The sequence below is a fragment of the Quercus lobata genome, chromosome 12 (genome assembly GCF_001633185.2).
Source record: "Quercus lobata isolate SW786 chromosome 12, ValleyOak3.0 Primary Assembly, whole genome shotgun sequence".
NCBI lineage: Eukaryota > Viridiplantae > Streptophyta > Magnoliopsida > Fagales > Fagaceae > Quercus > Quercus lobata.
The window spans coordinates 41,675,808-41,693,709 of record NC_044915.1 but is presented as its reverse complement, the minus strand read 5'-3'; the positions used below and the strand labels follow the sequence as shown (position 1 = coordinate 41,693,709).

At 33.2% G+C, this 17,902-nt stretch overlaps 2 protein-coding genes across 2 annotated transcripts; one reads left to right on the top strand and one right to left on the bottom strand.

Annotated features, from left to right (window-relative positions):
- Positions 1 to 9,324: 9,324 nt before the first annotated feature.
- LOC115970668 lies at positions 9,325 to 10,308 on the top strand. Its single transcript, XM_031090261.1, has one exon. It carries the CDS (start codon positions 9,325 to 9,327, stop codon positions 10,306 to 10,308), a length of 984 nt encoding a protein of 327 aa, XP_030946121.1.
- Positions 10,309 to 13,393: 3,085 nt separating this feature from the next.
- LOC115970703 (chlorophyllase-1) lies at positions 13,394 to 16,704 on the bottom strand. The gene is made up of 2 exons (XM_031090290.1): positions 16,258 to 16,704; positions 13,394 to 14,266 (listed from the first exon to the last, which is right to left on the bottom strand). Exons 1-2 carry the CDS (start codon positions 16,528 to 16,530, stop codon positions 13,586 to 13,588), a joined length of 954 nt encoding a protein of 317 aa, XP_030946150.1. The 5' UTR covers positions 16,531 to 16,704; the 3' UTR covers positions 13,394 to 13,585.
- Between the last annotated feature and the right edge of the window lie 1,198 nt (positions 16,705 to 17,902).

Genomic DNA, 17,902 nt, shown 5'->3' with positions numbered 1-17,902 from the left:
ACAGATCCTCATGAACGCTCTGAAGTCAAACTCTCATAGCCTTGCACAGTTCGGTCATATTATCAAGGATATATAGTACTTAGCCTCTAGTTTCTCCATTATTTCTTTTTCTCATGTAAGGAGGCATTGTAATACTGTAGCTCACTCGATTGCGAGGCGGGCACTTTCTTTTTCGTCGTTACAAGTCTGGATGGAAGATGTACCACTAGAGATTGCAGATGTTCTTCAGGCTGATTTTCATAGCCTTAGCTGAATAAAATCTTTTGATGTGGATTCTCAAAAAAAAAAAATGTATGTTCTAACTGTTTTTAGATAAAGTACTAACCTCTGTAGACATGAAAGCTTGATCAGGGTTGTTTACAATCGGTGAGAGAGTTCCGTCGTAATCCAAAAACACAACCATCTGTTTCTCATGAGCCACACTCTTTATTTCTTCGAAAGAGCTTAAGGCGGATGGATGATTTTTCTGTAGCAATAAAAAAAAAAAAAAAAAAAACCTTGTTAGTAATTTACTACAACAACAAAGTTTTAGTGTGTACTTGGGTTGGCTTATTGGTTTTATATATATATATATATTATTTGTTGAAAGTAGATAAGAGTATAATATTGTATTTAGAAAATTTGAGGTTTTAAAAATTTTATATAAACAAATTAATATGCTTAATTAAGTTCCAAGATAAAAATTACTTTATTTTCAAAATATCTAGTTTTGTTATATTAATAAAACAAAAGTTGAGATCATCACATACAATGTCCTTACCAGCCACATATCATAAAAATCATCAATTACATCTTCATTGTCGTGAAATCTTTCTTCTGAGTTGGATTCCATGTTTAGAGGGCTGAAGGGAGCTGTGGATATACCATAGTTAGATGAAATTGCACACTATATATAATTAAACATAAATGAAAAAGAAAGAAAATAAATCAAGCTCTAGAAGAGGTGCTTGACCTGTGCATAAATAATTGAAATTCTTGCAATATGAATTATAGAACAGGACAACTTTTTTTGGGGGGTAAAGATAATTTTTTGTTTTAAATGTCATTACAGTTAAAAATTGTTGCTTTTGTTATGAAATAAGTTCTTAAGCCCTCTGCTCCATAATAAAATTCCACCTTGGTCATGGTTCATCAAAAGCAAGACACTAGATTAGACTCATAAATGTACATCGTCTAGAAGGCGGAAAAATAAGCTTAGAGATACGTGTCACTTAGTTGATACATGAATAATCTGTAAATGGTACAATGATTTCACTTAATATTGCTTTGCGGGAAGTACGTTTTTATATTTTAATGAAATAAAAGAGCAACCTTATACCAAAATTAAAAGCCAAAAATTAGGAAGAAAAAAAAAGTATTTAAAGGAGTCCTAAATTGATCTATTTTCTACTACCGATCCCTATACACAAATCGAGAAAATAATAAGAATTAAAATAAAATAAAAGAAAGGTTTCGTGGACCATAAATTATACACCCACCGACCCTCATAGAAAGGGTTAGGGGGACCTTGTCATCTGCAAGGGTATTTATAATCCTTTTCTACAATTGCAAGCATGGACTCCAAAATGCCTAAAGTTTTTAGGAGAATATTAATGCAAGATTTCTGTTTGTTTAAGACAATGACTGTCTTACCCTTACCCCTCTTTTGTTTAACAATTAATTGTCACAGTAAATTCACATCAAAAGTAAGGCTATGATGGACTTTCTAATCAACCGTAGAACTTAGAAAAACAAAACAAAACCAGGAGTTTTTTTTTTTCCTTACTAAGTGCTAACCCTTGGTGACACGCTACCAGGTTTCCTTCTTAATATAGGAGACCAACCCAACACACGTTAACGAAACGCTAGCTAGTATGAACATAAAACATATATACATTCAAATTTCTCTCTCTCTCTCTCTCTCTCTCTCAACCACATGATCAATCACACAAAAACCCATACATGCTAGCTGAAAAACATTAAAACATTAAGATCTATAACAAAATAAAAGAAGCAAAAATTAAGTAACTGAAGGCAAAAACATAATGAAATTTTGCTACTCACGGTAATATTGAACAAACCCACGTATCAAATTGAAGTTCTAAATCGACTGTATTTTGGAGGACAAATTAATTTGTCTCTGTAAATATTAAATAGAATCAAACCTTAATTATTTGCGATAAAAACACTATCTAATTTTGTTTTCCTTGCAAAATCAAAACTTTGTAACATAGTACATAGTATGTGCAGCTATGAATAAACAATGAAGTAAAAAGAATTAGAAGGGAGAGCAAAGAAAAAAAAGTACGTACTTTCTTAGTTGGGGTTTATTTGAGAAAACCTTCGAGATAGAAAAATTCGCAGGAAATTAAACTATGTAAGAAAGAAAACTTTGTTAGAAAGAGTGACGAGTGAAACTAAAAGGGAGAGGGGGTGGTATTTATAGAATTAGGAGGAGAGAATTAAAACTACAATCTCGTTAATGTCCTAGTAGTTGTAGGATTAAGAATACGGTAAAAGCATAGGTATGTGTTATTGTTATCATGATGACGGTGGTGATTCAATATTTACGTGTGCTTTACTGGAGTCGGTAGTGCATTAATTATTCCTAATTCTATTCGGATTTTTTTTTTTTTTTTTTTTTGAGAAAACTAATCGGAGAAGTAAATACTAAAGATTGAATATGTTATTATTAATTCACTTTTATGTAATAATGTAGTATGTCAGAAATTACGTACTAAGTATTCACTTGGGAATAGTTTATTAAGTTGAAATTAAAAATTTTTTACTAAAAATACTGTAAATAAAGGTAAAAGTTAGCTGAAATAGTACAATGAGACCCATGAATAGTACCAAACAGTGCAGTGAGACGCATGAATAATACCAAAAAGTGCAGTGAGACCCATGAGTAGTAGCAAAAATAAGTTAAATAGTAAAATAAGCTAGTTTTTTAAGTCAATGCCAAATGCAACATAAGAGTAATGGGATTTTTTTTTTTTCTTTGAAAAGGGTAATAACGATTAAAATACTTAATAGATGTTATGGTACTCGTTCCAAAAAAACAAAAAAAACAGTTAGGGTTCAAGATTAAAAAGTGAAGAGCAAATACAGACTCCCATAAACTTTAAAAATAAATAAATAAATAAAAAAGCAAGAGAGAGAAGAGCAAATAACTTTAAAATATGTAATTAAGATACATGTCAAACTTTGGAAGGCATCATGATTCTGAAATTAGATGTTCTCTAGAAAATAACAGTGTATTACACTCCTCTTCTTCTTCTTCTTTTCTTAATTTTTTTCGTGGGTAGGTATATTACATAAATATAGTAGTAGTGTAATTGTTATATGGGCAACCAGTAAATTACCTTGTTTTCCTGTTCAATAAAATTTTAAGTTTTCGTTGATATTTATTTGTCTAATAAATAAATAAGTACTTAATGAGGCTTGAGAACAAATATAAAATCAAGCATTATTTAGTACTTTCTAAGTACAGCACATGATACTGTCTCTTTCATCACACATTAATAGCAGATTTCATTATTTAAATTTGATTCTTCTGATAGAGTGAACTTGATTCATAATATATATATATATATATAAAGGTGAACTTGAATTTAAATCCCTACTTCCTTAGTTATTGTATGAAAAAACAAATGTGAATAAATTTGCTTGGTTTCCTTCATCCTTTTAGATGAAATTATAAGATTGTTGTCCACTTTCTTTATATTAAGAAACTAGAACTCACCAATTCAAAAATCATAATAAATACTTAAACTTCAAATCAGACCTGTTAATCCAGTATTTTAGTAGCTCTTGTGTCTCTATGACATGTTATTAAAAAAAAAAATTGCCACATCGATCATTATTCCATCAATTACATAGATAAAAAATTTATAAAATCAGATGAAGGGACCAATAATCTATTGAGTGTACACATGTGAGTGAAGTCTCATATTGAATAATGATGAAAAAAATGAGTGATTAATATAACATAATTGAGCACATACCCATTGGGCTTAGGCCTTTTGAATTAAAGTGTGTATCTATATGTTATATTAATTATTCAATGAAACTCTTTAAGATGTTTATCTCCCCAACATAACCTCAATTTCGACTGAGATTTTCCCTCAATCATTACTAGACTCAACACCTTTTAGTTGTCTTTCTTGAAATATGAATAAACTTCATCAAACACATAGGATATAGATTATAAAATTTTTAAAAAAAAAAAAATGACCAAGTAATGAAATTAATTCATAATCATTGAAACCATATATCTTGAACATACAAGTAATAATCATAATTTGACTACAATAACCAATCAATGAAGGCAATGATCATTCAAACCTGTAAATTAATAAAGCACAACATGAAAATGAAATTAACATGCTCAATGCCAAGAGTGCATTAAACCAAGTAACAATGTTTAAAGATTACATCAGAAATTATTAGAAAAACACAAATTATTAGAAAAACACAAATCTCTAACATAAAAAAGAAAGAAAAAAGAAAAAGTCTTCCCCCTATGTACGTTCTCCCCCCAGCCCCCCCCCCCCCACACACAATTAAATATATATAATAAAAATCATACAAACTCCCTACTCATTCTCCCCTTAAGAGCACTGCCAAAATAGACCAAAACTTCCCGCCTTTTTCTTCCGAAATGCCAAGGGAGAAACCAAGTAGCATCATCGCCACCAGCATCATGACAACCACGGATGTTCCAAATCTCAGTGCTCAAACGGGTTAATTAAGGTGGCGGCAATACACTCCTGACCCTATAGGAGCTGTTGAAGTCATGATCTCATGCATTCGGGGCAACAGTTGGTTGAAAACGTAATGTTTCTCCTTTTAGGCTAGAAAATAAAGTTTTTGAAATTGTTATAGTTAATAGTCATAGTGTTTGTTCTGTTTTGGCCCCTTAAATCAGATTGTTTAACTTAATATATTGTCCAAGCGATTACTTAGGTTAATTATTTAGATCTAGGTTAAACAATAATAAATCATATCATGCGCACAGCAGCAGAAAAGTAAATTAGGGATGTGCAAAAAACCCACAACCTGCCAAACCTGACCTGACCCAACCCAACCCGCCGGGTTAGGTCGGTTTTTAGGGCTTGGTGGGTTGGGTTGGGTTACAAAAAAATTTTTATAGTGGATCAGGTTGGGTTTGGGTCATAAAATTACAAACCCGCAAAACTCAACCCGACCCACCCATATTTTAATATATGTTTAAAATATATTATATATTTAATAAATTTAAAAATAAACAAAAAAAAAAAAAAAAAAACCAACTGTAGAGCACTTCCTTGGTTCCTACTATCATATATAATACAAAATCTTATTAGTTCTTTTAATATATATTTAAATATATTATATAATTAATAAAAAAATTAAAAATTTTAGATATATTTTGTTTATAACCGAGTTAGGAACTCATGTATATCTTGTTTATAAGTGAATTAGAATACTAATTCATTTATATTTTGTTTATCAACTCAATTGGATACTTAAACATATTTTTTTTACAACTTAGTTGAAATATTAGTTTATATATTAATGTATATTTTGTTTATTAACTCAGGTGGCAAGTGTGATATATATAAATATATATATATATATATATATATTCTTTTTTTTGCTCAAGTTAATAATAATAGTAATAAAAAAAATTCTCCAACCCATGGGTTCAACCCGACCCAACCCAACCCATGTGGGTTGGGTTGGGTTGGGTGGACTTATGTGATGGGTTGGATTGGGTTGAATTTTTTTTTACCCACCATGGTGGGTTGGGTCAAAAAATTTCCTTAACCAAACCCAACCTGGCCCATGCACACCCCTAAAGTAAATAACACCACGATATGATGATCTAGAAAAACCAATGAAACTAATCGTTTCAAGGTAAAAACCTGGAAAAAATTTGACCTACCTATCCTCAAGGTAAAACAAACCTACTATAAGAGAATTGAAGTATTTACAATCAGATTTAACTCTAAATTTATTGCTACCTCCAATAGTAACTTACTGACACGACCATATGCAAGCTCCAAATTCATGGACTCCTTCTTTCTTAGATTTGCACCACACAAGCACCCACGCTTGTGACTTCGAGATCTCACTCGAAGGTTTAGGAACACAAACTCTCCAGTTTATGACTCCAAGACCACCCTTGAAGGTTTAGATCATCAGCAGTTATTGATCTTGTTGCAATAACTTCAGATCTACTAGATCTAATGATATGAGAATGATTTCTAGTAGTGACTTTGAAAGAGGAAGGCACAATACCTTTTAGATCTCATAAGAGCACCTCCAAATTAAAGTCTCTTCGAAACATGCCTTAGGGTTTCCTTTATATACTATGTGGAATAGATCTGAAACCCTGATCACATAATGGGCCAATGTGCTGTTGGGCTTACTTAAAATTTTGCAGAATTTGATTTTCTAAGATTATCGATCGGTCGGATCTAATTTTTGAGCGGTCGGGTTTCAAAGAATTTGAACTCTTCTTTCTGTAGCTTATATGTTCTTGTGTTCTAACTTGTAACACCTTAAGTATTGTCTAATCAAACCTATAGATCTAGGAATATATATCTAGATAAGTTTGTACTCACAGGTTGCCAATTATTATAAACTTTTAGAACTTAACACATAGCTTTGTAATGAACTCTATTAAAGTTATTGGTTTTGACCCAAACTATAGCTATGATTTTTGGTTTTGATATTAAGTTGCCTCCAACCCCAACTTCCTGAAAATGTTGATGCAAACCAATGCAAGCTTGCTCTAGCACAGGCCACAGGAGAGGTGGAGAAGCTGCATTTGCACTAGTACTTGGATTTGCCAAAACTTCTTTAAAATTTAAAAGTGCTACTAGGCATAGATCATGTGGCAGGAGCCAGGAGATAATTCTAAATGTTGCCAAACCAAACCCCATATTCTCATTTGTGTTTTTAGTTCTTTTAATATATCAATTCTCTTTACTGTAATTGGCACTAGCTTGGGTCTGGAGCAAAAGAATTGCTTTATGTCACCATGTGCTCTAGAGGGATTGAACCACGAGGAGTATTTCAATGAGTGCAAAGGCTTATTTGGAAGGTGAGAGTGGGGATTTAGTAGCTATATATTTTGGACCAGGGACAGAGCTATTCTTGGACCTGGGGGGGGGGGCACTTTGACCCCCTTAAAAATATTATTGATATTTTTAAATGCTATAAAAAAAAATCCCAACAACAAAAATTAAGCCCAAACAACACCCCAAAACAAACACAAGCAAAAATAAAATAAAAAAATCAAAGCCGGTTCTAATTAGATATCTACCGAGTCTAGGAGTAGGAAACACCTAACTTACCTCACACATATAATAAAAGGAAAAAATAAGGGGATTTCTAAGCCATTCAAAAAAAAAAAAAAAAAAAAGGAAAACCTAACTTACGGCTGAACACAGAGGAGAGGAATTCGGCAGCCAGCGATAGAAGCAAAGGTATCCCTCTCAAGTCTCATCTCATATTGAATCCTTGTTTGGGATGACTTACTTTTAATAATGTGTTGACACTTGACACTATGACTTGTAAAGAAAACTTAAAAGAGAGCACATAGCAACTAAGCAAGCACAGGGATCGGAGAATTAGCCAATTTAGGGACGCTAGGGCCTGGGAGCCTGGGACAGAGAGACTCAAAGACAGAATATACTAGAGAGAAAGAGTTAAAAGAGAGCTTAGAGAGGTAAAAATCTTATCCAAGACCCATCTTTGTCTTTAACGGTTTAGCCCATAATTTATATTCTTTTATAAATGAAAACATTGCATCTAACAAACACAACACCACATGCAACAGTCACTCTTATTGCCATTGATGTTTTGAAATTTTTTTTTGTAGTTTTGTCTTTAGCAATAGTGAATAGCTATGATGTTTTGTGATTTTTTTTTGTAGTTTTGTCTTTAGTGTTTTTGTCTATTAGTAAGTGTCTTTTAAAACATCAAAGTTGGATAAATAATTAGAGAGATTATTTGTAACTTTAAAATTTATTGGTTAGTTGTTGAATGTTTGTGTGCATAGTATTTGTCTATTGTGTGTAATGATTATAGATTATTGACCATATAATAACATAATAATTTCAAATTATATTTTATTTGTAGATTATGAAAAAGTCAACTACCATATTTGATTTTTTCAAAAGAAAAGTTTCAAATGATTTAGAAGTTAATACTAGTGGTGCAACATTGCCAACCACTAATGTTGAGGAAAATCCTGATGTCCCAATTGAGGAAAATCTCGACATCTCAATTGAGGAAAATCTTGATGAACTTGTTGAGGAAAATCCTGATGTCCCTATTGAGGAAAATTCTCAAACAAAATTTCAAAAGGTTGATATGAGTTCGTTGCAATTAGAACTTGATCTTGGATTGCATAGACAAATATATACTTATCATGTTGATCAACGAGATGAGATCCAGTGACGTTACATTAAGTTGGGTCCATACCAGCCTCGTTTTAAAAAATTTTAAAAATCTGAGAAGGGTCGAAACTTTCAAGGTTCTTGGTATGAAGATGATCACTTTAAGTCATGGCTTGAATATTCTCCTAAAAAAGATGCCGCTTTTTGTCTACCATGCTTTCTCATTCATAAGCCAATTGGGCATTACGGACAAAATGCATTCACAATTAATGGATTTAAGAGTTGGAAGAAAGTTAGAAATGGTGAAAGTTGTTCTTTTAGTCTTCATTTGAGGAAAGATCTTAACTCCACTCATAGAATTGCCCATAAAGCGTGTCTAGATTTGATGAACCAGTCTCAACACATAGACAAGGTAGTGAGCAATTTCACTTCAAAAAAAATTGCAAATAATCGAGTACGATTGAAGGCTTCAATTGACGTTGTTCGACATCTTGCCTTGCAAGCTATTGCTTTTAGAGGTCGAGATGAAAGCTCTACTTCAACCAATCAGGGAAACTTTCTTACGACATTGGATTTGATGGTGGGCTATAATGATATTGTTGAAATAATGGCAAAAGCTCCAAAAAATGCCACCTACACATCACCTCAGATTCAAAAAGAAATTCTACATGTTATTTCAACCAAAGTGAAGAAGGCAATTAGGGAAGAAATTGGTGATACAAAGTTTTGCATATTGGTTGATGAAGCTCGTGATGATTCCATGAAAGAGCAAATGGCTGTGGTTTTAAGATATGTTGATACAAATGGCTTTGTGCGAGAATGATTTTATGGGATTGTTCATGTTGTTGACACTGCAGTAATAATCCTTAAAAAGGAGATATATTATTTGTTCTCTAATTATTGCTTAGATATCCAAAACATTCGAGGGCAAGGATATGATGGTGCAAGCAACATGCAGGGTGAGTGGAATGGATTACAAGCTTTGATTTTGAATGATTGTCCATATGCTTACTACATTCATTGTTTTGCACATCGCTTACAATTGGCATTAGTAGGAGCATCAAAAGCAGTTGTCCCTCTTAATAGATTTTTCACTAAATTGATTTCGATTATCAATAATATTCGTGCTTCATGCAAACGTATTGAGCAATTAAAAATTGCTAAAGCTTTTGACATTGCATATTTTATTGATATTGAAGAGCTTGAGACTGGGAAAGGACTTAATCAGATGGTCACTTTACAACGACCTGGAGATACTCGTTGGGGTTCGCATTATGAATCGGTTTCTAACTTGATAAAGTTGTTTAGTCCAACATGTGAAGTTCTATTTAAAATTATAGATGAAGGAAATTCTTCACAAAAAGTAGAAGCAGAATCCGCTTATGAGGTATTAATTTCATTTGAATTTGTCTTCATCTTGCATTTTGTTAATGAAACTATGGGGATCACGGATAAACTTTGTCAAACTTTGCAAAACCAATCGCAAGACATTTTAAATGCTACGCATTTAGTTTCATCCACTAAAAAACTTATTCAACAATTTAGAGATGAGAAATGGAATGACTTACTAGCTACTGTGATATCATTTTGTAAGGAACGCGATTTAGATGTCTCTGATATGAATGCTCGTTATGTTGCAAGATTTGGCCAATCTCGTCATCAACAAGAGGACTTTAGAAATAAGCATTATTATAAAGTAGATATTTTTAATGCAGGAATAGATTCTCAATTACAGGAACTAAATCATCGGTTTAGTGAGCATGCCATGGAGTTACTTACGCTTAGCTCAGCTCTAGACCCTCAAGAGGCATATGAATCTTTTCGAGTCAGTGATATTTGTTCATTGGTAAATAATTTTTATCCAATAGACTTCACAAATGATGAAAAGAATAATTTGGAAAAGGAACTTGATCTTTATAAGTATGATGTAGTTTAGCATTCAGGGTTCAAGAATTTGAAAAATATTTCTAAATTGTGCCAATGGATGGTGAGAACTAGAAAATCAGAATACTATCCGCTTATTTATAGAGTGGTCAAACTTGTGCTTACTCTTCTCGTTTCTACTGCAACTACAGAGCGAACATTTTCAGCTATGAATGTCATCAAAACTTACCTTCGCAACAAAATGGAAGATAAGTTTTTGTCAGATGCTATGATGTTATTCATCGAAAGGGACATTGCTGCAACAATTAGTACGGATTCAATCAGAGATGATTTCGAAGATTAAAAAGACGGCAAGTTCCATTTTCATAAATAACTGCATTGTAATATCTTAAAAAATAATAATTTTGTGTATTTTTCTTTGTTGATGGTTTATTAAATGAATGTTTATTTGGAGTTTCAATTTTTTTTTTGTTTATACTTCTGCCGCCCCCCCCCCCCCTAACTCCAAGTCCTGACTCCAACTCTAATTTTGGGTGATCCAAATCTTTAGTTATGATGTAAAAATAACTATTGTCTCTTATGAAGGCTAATTATTTAATAAAATTCTCTCTCTCTCTCTCTCTCTCTCCATCTCTCTCTCTCTCTCTCTCTCTCTCTCTCTCTCTCTCTCTCTCTCTCTCTCCATGTGTTGCTTGTTATTGTGATATGATTATGTTGATATTGGTACTAATGTGTACCTAAAAGGCTAGCACGCGTTTGATCTTAGAAATTGTGCTATATTGTGATGTGGTGTGATGATTTCTTGATAGAATGATGTTTGATAGACTGAAAAATAAAATTTTTGGTCAAGCTGTGATTTCATGGCTGGAGAAATTGTAGAGAAGTAATATAATTTTCTAATATGTAATAAGCAAAACTGAAGAGGAGGGGAACAGAAGTCCCCTCTTTGGTGCTCTAGGGCCTGTTTGGTATTTTATCTCAAACTCACATTTTCACATTTTAAATAACATTACACATATTTCTACACACTTTTTCACCCACATGTATTTCAAAAAACTACAAAGTACAAACAACATTTCTTAAACTACTCTACCAAACACCCCCTATTCATTGGAGAAGGATCCTCAATGTTTTGAATACATTAGGAACTTCCTCTTATGACAATTAAACTTCTACTTACCCTTACTTAAACTTTTCAAAAAAATATTTCAATCATAAAATTTGAGCAAAGTACAAAATTTTGAAGTGTGAAAAATAAAGTGCCAAAGAGCTCCTTTTAGAGTCAATTAGCACTATTTGGTTTGGTCAAAATTACCATGGTTTGTTTATAAAAATTGGCTGGTGTATAATCCTAGAAGATATTATGCTTTTAAATTATCATTTATTTTGTAGAAACAAATAACTAGTTTTAATAATTATAAAATTCCCCATTATATACCACGGTTTATCCTACACATGCATATCTTCTGCTCCATTTGAATTTTTTTTAACGACCAATTAAAATCAATTCACATCCAATGTATTCATGTCCATTTTAAGATCATTCTTCAACTAATGAGAAGTAACCTTTGACACATCTTGTTGGGAACTTGTAAATTTGATACAGGGAAATTCCATTTTGCCCACTGTGGCTCAATTTGATGTGAAAGGACCTTTTTGTCTCTAGACACACGCATGACAATTTTACCCCTAAATATTTTGGGATTTCAATTTTACACCAAGACAATTGATCAAATTCCAATTTCTTCATGGTGTCAAAATCAATTTTGTATTTTCACCGACAAATAGTTTTAACTCATGTGGACAATGTGATCATTTGGTCCTAGTACCAAGTACCAACAATTTGCTGTCTTTTGTAATTATTGCAAAGTGCAAAGAACCAATTTTATATACGGACATATGCATGCATGTTATTCGACCCTGATGTATATGTTATTAATTAGCTGTGCTTGCAACATTATTGCAAAGTGCAAAGAACCAATTTTATATATGGACATATGCATGCATGTTATTCGACCCTGATGTATATGTTATTAATTAGCTGTGCTAGTTGCAAGCACAGCCTTAATTCTCTCTCTCTCTCTCTCTCTCTCTCTCTTTATTCTTTGTTTTGTCTTGTATTTTTTTGGTCGATTTTAAGTGTCGTAGAACCAAAATTAAGAAGTACTACTGATGAAGTATAAATTCATCAGTCGTAATGAACATGTTCAGATGGAGTCAGATATTCGTCTGCGTCGCCGTAGAAGTAGCAACCCCTCACGATAGTCACCAGTGTGGTGTCTGCCACAACGCCTCTGATACCAAAGTCAGTATAAGAAGCTTATAGTAAATAACAGAGCATAAAAATAACTAGGGGTGTTGTTTTTGTGTCAATGTACCTTCTGTTGGAGGGGTGAGGGCTATATATATACATTCTCTTAGCTCCTAGCCGTTGTGGCTGTTATGGTAGTTTTAATGCTCCTTTGGATAACGCCTCTTCCCTAGTAATGTGGATTTTAATGGGCTTCCCACAGCTGGCCTTTTAACTGCCCGACTCATTTATTGACTGTATTGAATGGCTTCTCTACCTTCGTCAGAGGTGTGGTTGTATCGTCAGGGATGCTTAGTTGTTTCGTCTGTTAAGGTGACTTCGTCAGTATCTATGACTTTGCCCAAGGAGGTTGACTTCGTTAGTCCCGTCAACTACATAGATAAAACCAGAAATGCTTGGATAGCTGAGGGGAAACTCTATCTTTTGTATCAAATAACATAGTTTGTTATATGGAGTCTAACCTTGCATGAAGAAACAAAACTCCTATGCTGGACACTCTTTTGTGCTTATTTAATTTAAAAACAAGAAACAAAACCAAAGTTACATATTCCTCACCAATATACATACATACATAATCAATACAATGTGCTACATTAGTGTACTATATGTTTATACATGCAGTGTATGCCCTTCTCAGCTCATTCTCACAAAGCTACAGCGTGAGAGAATTTCCTTCTAAATTGATGTCCTATATGGGTAGGGGAATTTGACTTTCCTTCCAAATTATAAAATTGTGCTTACAATCAGGATATGACTTTAAATTCTATCTTCTCAACTATAAAAAATTAAAATAAATAAATAAATTGAGAGAGGGAGGTTAATTATCTAGTCACAAACCAAAATAATTTAAATACTTAATAGTCCTTTAGATTAAAACATAAGTTCTTACACATTAAAATACAATAGAATTTCAGCCCAAAGAAAAAAGAACAATAAATTGAGCTACTTTTCACCAAATACGTACTCCACAATCCATGTTTTCATTCCCAATAAACTTGAGCATTATGCATGCATGAATTTATTCTTCAATAAATTCAACTGGTTCAAGCTTCGCAGGAGCGAGACTAGGATCAGCCAAAATAGCTACAAAATCCCGACTCTCACCTTCCAAATAAGCCTTCAAAAACCCCACAGCAATCCCACCTACACTCCTCCTCATGGGGTCTCTTGGACCCTTCCCATTCACACACAAACAGCCACTCAATTCCCCAACAATACCCGATGGATCATCATTTAGCATGTCCATGTGACCATAGTCCTTAGCAACAAAATGTGCACATGGAGGCTTGCACTCATTGAAAAATTCGTCGTGGTTCAAACCCTCTGGAGCACATGGTGGCGATAAGCAATTCTTTTGCTCTGGACCCAACCCAGTGCCAATTACTGTTACTGGAATTGATAAGTTGAAAGATCTAGGAACATAGGTGAGAATATGGGGTTGGGTTCGGCAACATTTAGTACATCCAGCCACGGGGTCTATGCTTAGTAATACTGAAAATATTAAGGAAGTTTTGGCGTAACCCAGTGCTAGTGCAAATGCAGCTTTTCCACCTCTGCTGTGGCCTGCTAGAGAAAGCTTTTGTAGGTTTGCTTCAACATTTTCAGGAAGCTGAGGTTGAAGTCCACTTGATAACCAATCTGTCACTTTTGCTGCTGATTCAATTTCTTCGAGTCCACTCGATGGTATGTAGAGGTATAGCTTAAAAAGAAGATGATACAAACATGAATGAGAGAGAGTTCTGTAACAATTTCAAGAAGAATAACTTCTTGTGACCATTGAATAACTCTAAAATGGCTTGTGGGAGATCCATTCTTTCCTTAAAATAATTTACATTAGATAACCTGTTTTTCTTCACATTTCATACAATTTCCGTATCCTATACTAAAAAAATTAAATATATATTCATCCATTTCCTGAAATGTGATTAAGTTTTTGGATAAATTATACTAACCTTCTTAAAGTTTGGGAGAATGTTAGAAACCCATATATATGTTCTTATTTTGATAAACCATATTTCATCCCTCCAAGTTTTGATATAGATAATAGATACCCTTCTACAACCTCCTCATTAATTACATGCCATTATAATTAATAAAATCAAAACATGCGTTTTTTAAAGTAAAAATTCATCAAAATGTTTATATAATAAGAAAAATCAAATAAGAGTATCTTCAGGGAGTTTGTGTCATTTTTGAAAAATATTAGACAATTTTTGAATTTCCTTAAATCTCGATGATGGTTGATGTGATTTACCCTATAGTACTTTATTTAAAACCATGATTAAATTAGCATTTTTAGTCTAGTATTTCAATTTTATCCTTGAATAGAATGTTTTAACCATTGTATTAATTTAGTGTCTATTTTCTCTCAAAAAAAAAAAAAAAATTAGTGTCTATTTGGGAACACTTTATTTAGCTGAAACTGAAAACTTTTTGCGGAAAGTACTGTAGATAAAGCTAAAGGTAACTGAAATAGTACAATAGGACCTAAATAGTAAAAAAAAAAAAAAAAAAAAATGGCTTTTATAACCAATGCCAAATGAACACTTAATCTCTAAGCTTTAATAAGGTTTTAATTAGGACTTAAATAGTACAGTAGGACCTAAATGGTATAAAAAAAAAAAAATCCATTTGTCATGTCATGACATGACAAATGGATTTTTTTTTTTTTTTTTTGGCTATAAATGTTCTCAATGCATATGTTGCACACTAGACTGCATGTCAGTATTACAAGATCAAAATGTATGAAAACACATGAATTTAATATTCCATTTAAAAATATATATTTGTAGCCCCAAAACCTTAATTTATTGATCAGATCAGCATAAAGATATAGACAAGGAACAGTACGGATGATATTGACCTGTTTTTAAAATTTAAAAGGACCACAATACTCCTTTTCATAAAAAATAAAAAAGGACCACAATATTCCTTTATATAGCTTTGTCCCTTCTTTTGGTTAGTAAAATCTTTAATTTGTTAAGAAAAAAACCCCCCACAATATTGAAAAATTCAATAATTCATAAATGATGAACTAACAATAGTTCATAGACCAAAATTGCATTTTGAACTGAAAACATTATATAAAATACGACAACTATGAAAGGGCGCCCTGTTATATATTTTTACTTAGTCATCTCATCAAACATCTCTTGTATAACAATGATTAACATATAAAATATCTTAAATTGGTACAAAAATTCAACCAATATATGTCAAAATAAGTGACGTCCTAACAAGAATGAAAAGTGCCCACAAGACCATAGTTTTGTCAATACAAGTACTATTCACAAAAATCTTAAAAGTATCTTTGACACAACTTTTAGTTTATTTGTTTATTATACAACATTTTAAAACTTCATTTTTTTTTTTTAATGTACAACATATTTTAAACAATATTTAGTAAATAAGTAAATAAACTTTTAATAAAAGTTAATATATGGAAATTGTTTCACACAAATAAAAAAAAATAAAAAACAACAACAACAACAAAATTTCCCAATTTTATAATCACAAGTAATAAGGTAACAAGCATAAACATAAAAACGAGACACAAAAAAAAAAAGGGAGAAAGATATTAGTTCAATTAATATTCTTAGTAAACTAAATTAGAAGAGTACAAATAGAAAGGAGAGAAAGAAATTAAGTGATCCAAATCAATGTATAGCAAATAATTGGGATTCGAAATACCTGAGGAGCAACAACAATATAACCATGCGAGGAAATATGTTCAAGGAGTTGAGAGTAAAAGCAAGTCCGGAGGTAGAAGCCATGAAGAAACAAGATTACAGGGTATTGGCCACTAGTAGTTGGTGTAACAATTAGCAATGGCTTTGGGGGTGGACTACTAGTGCTATCATCACCGTTTGATGTCTCCACTTTCTTGCTTATGAAAGGAAGTTTTCCTTGATCAAAAACAGTAGTAGTTGTTGCCAAAGCTGGTTTACCTTCCAATTCTGCCATGGCTCTCACTCAGCGTTGTACCTTGTACGTGTATTTCTTTGTGTGTGTATATGTGAGAGAGAGAGAGAGAGAGAGAGAGAGAGAGAGAGAGAGCTTGTGTTCTATAAAGTAAGGAGAATCTTGGCTTCTTTTTTCTTCTTCTTTCTCCTTTTCTTCTTGCACGATGAAAATAATGTTAATGATTATAGCGTTATAAATGTGACGACGATATTAACAAGTTGCAAAAATATTATTAGTCAAAATATCTTTTGTTAGGTTAGAGTATTAACTGGTAGTTAGAGCACGCTAATTAATGAAGTACTTGTAAAAATTAATAGCAAACAACAAGACAAGAAGGTGTCATCTTCCTCCTTGGCCCAAAGTGTTTTGGGGAGAGCGCAGAGAAAGGGAATGTAACCATTGAAATTATAGTCTCTATTCACTTATTTAGCAAAATGTTCTAAAAAACAATTTTCTATTCTATATGTGTTCTCTAAATCATTATGTGTTAAAGATATATATTAGACATATATTAGCCCAATGTAATAGGCCCAATCCCAGTCCTGCTTGTACTAGTAGTCTAGGGTTTAGTTGCCTATATATACTCATGTTATGGCTCATTATAACACAGGTTATTGTACTACACTCTTACACAATAAAATTGTAGCCCTTAAGGGATTCCTCCGTGGATGTAGGCCGTCAAGGCTGAACCACGTAACCCTCGTGTTCTTGATGTTCCTATTCTATACTTCCTCTTCCACATCCACTCTAGCATACACAACATGATATAACACATTGCGTTTCTAATATTATATTCGTTTAACATGGTATCAGAGCCAAACTTCGTTCTTGGCATCAAACAAAACATCTCTAACAAGCAAAGAAGAATATCACGTGCACACCACCATCAAAAGTCACACATGCTTGTTGGCTGGATCTAGACTCCACGGCATCTCGTAGCCGCCATGGCTCACTGCTGTGTCCAGATCTTCAAGCCCAAGCAATCAGTGCCTCTCCCTATCAGATCTATACATATCAAGCATTCGCCTGATGAAACCAACAAGACATAAGTGCTCCACGGCATATCATGAACAAAACCCAAGAATCCGACCTCCAACGGCAGCCGCACACGCCACCACACGCGCCCAATGGCTCCTAGAACTTTCACACGCACCACCGAAGATTCTCGACTCCCAGCTAGGATCTCAGTCACACGCGCCACCAAGACGGCCTTGTCATCCACCGATCCACTTGGCCTGAGAATCTGGTAATCATACGAGGTCACACGCGCCAACACGCGCCGCCTGCGTTTCCGGATCTTTCCCACGCACCGCCAAAATTTCCTATTGTGTAGCTCATCCATTGGCCACATGCACCGTCCTATCGGCCAGGG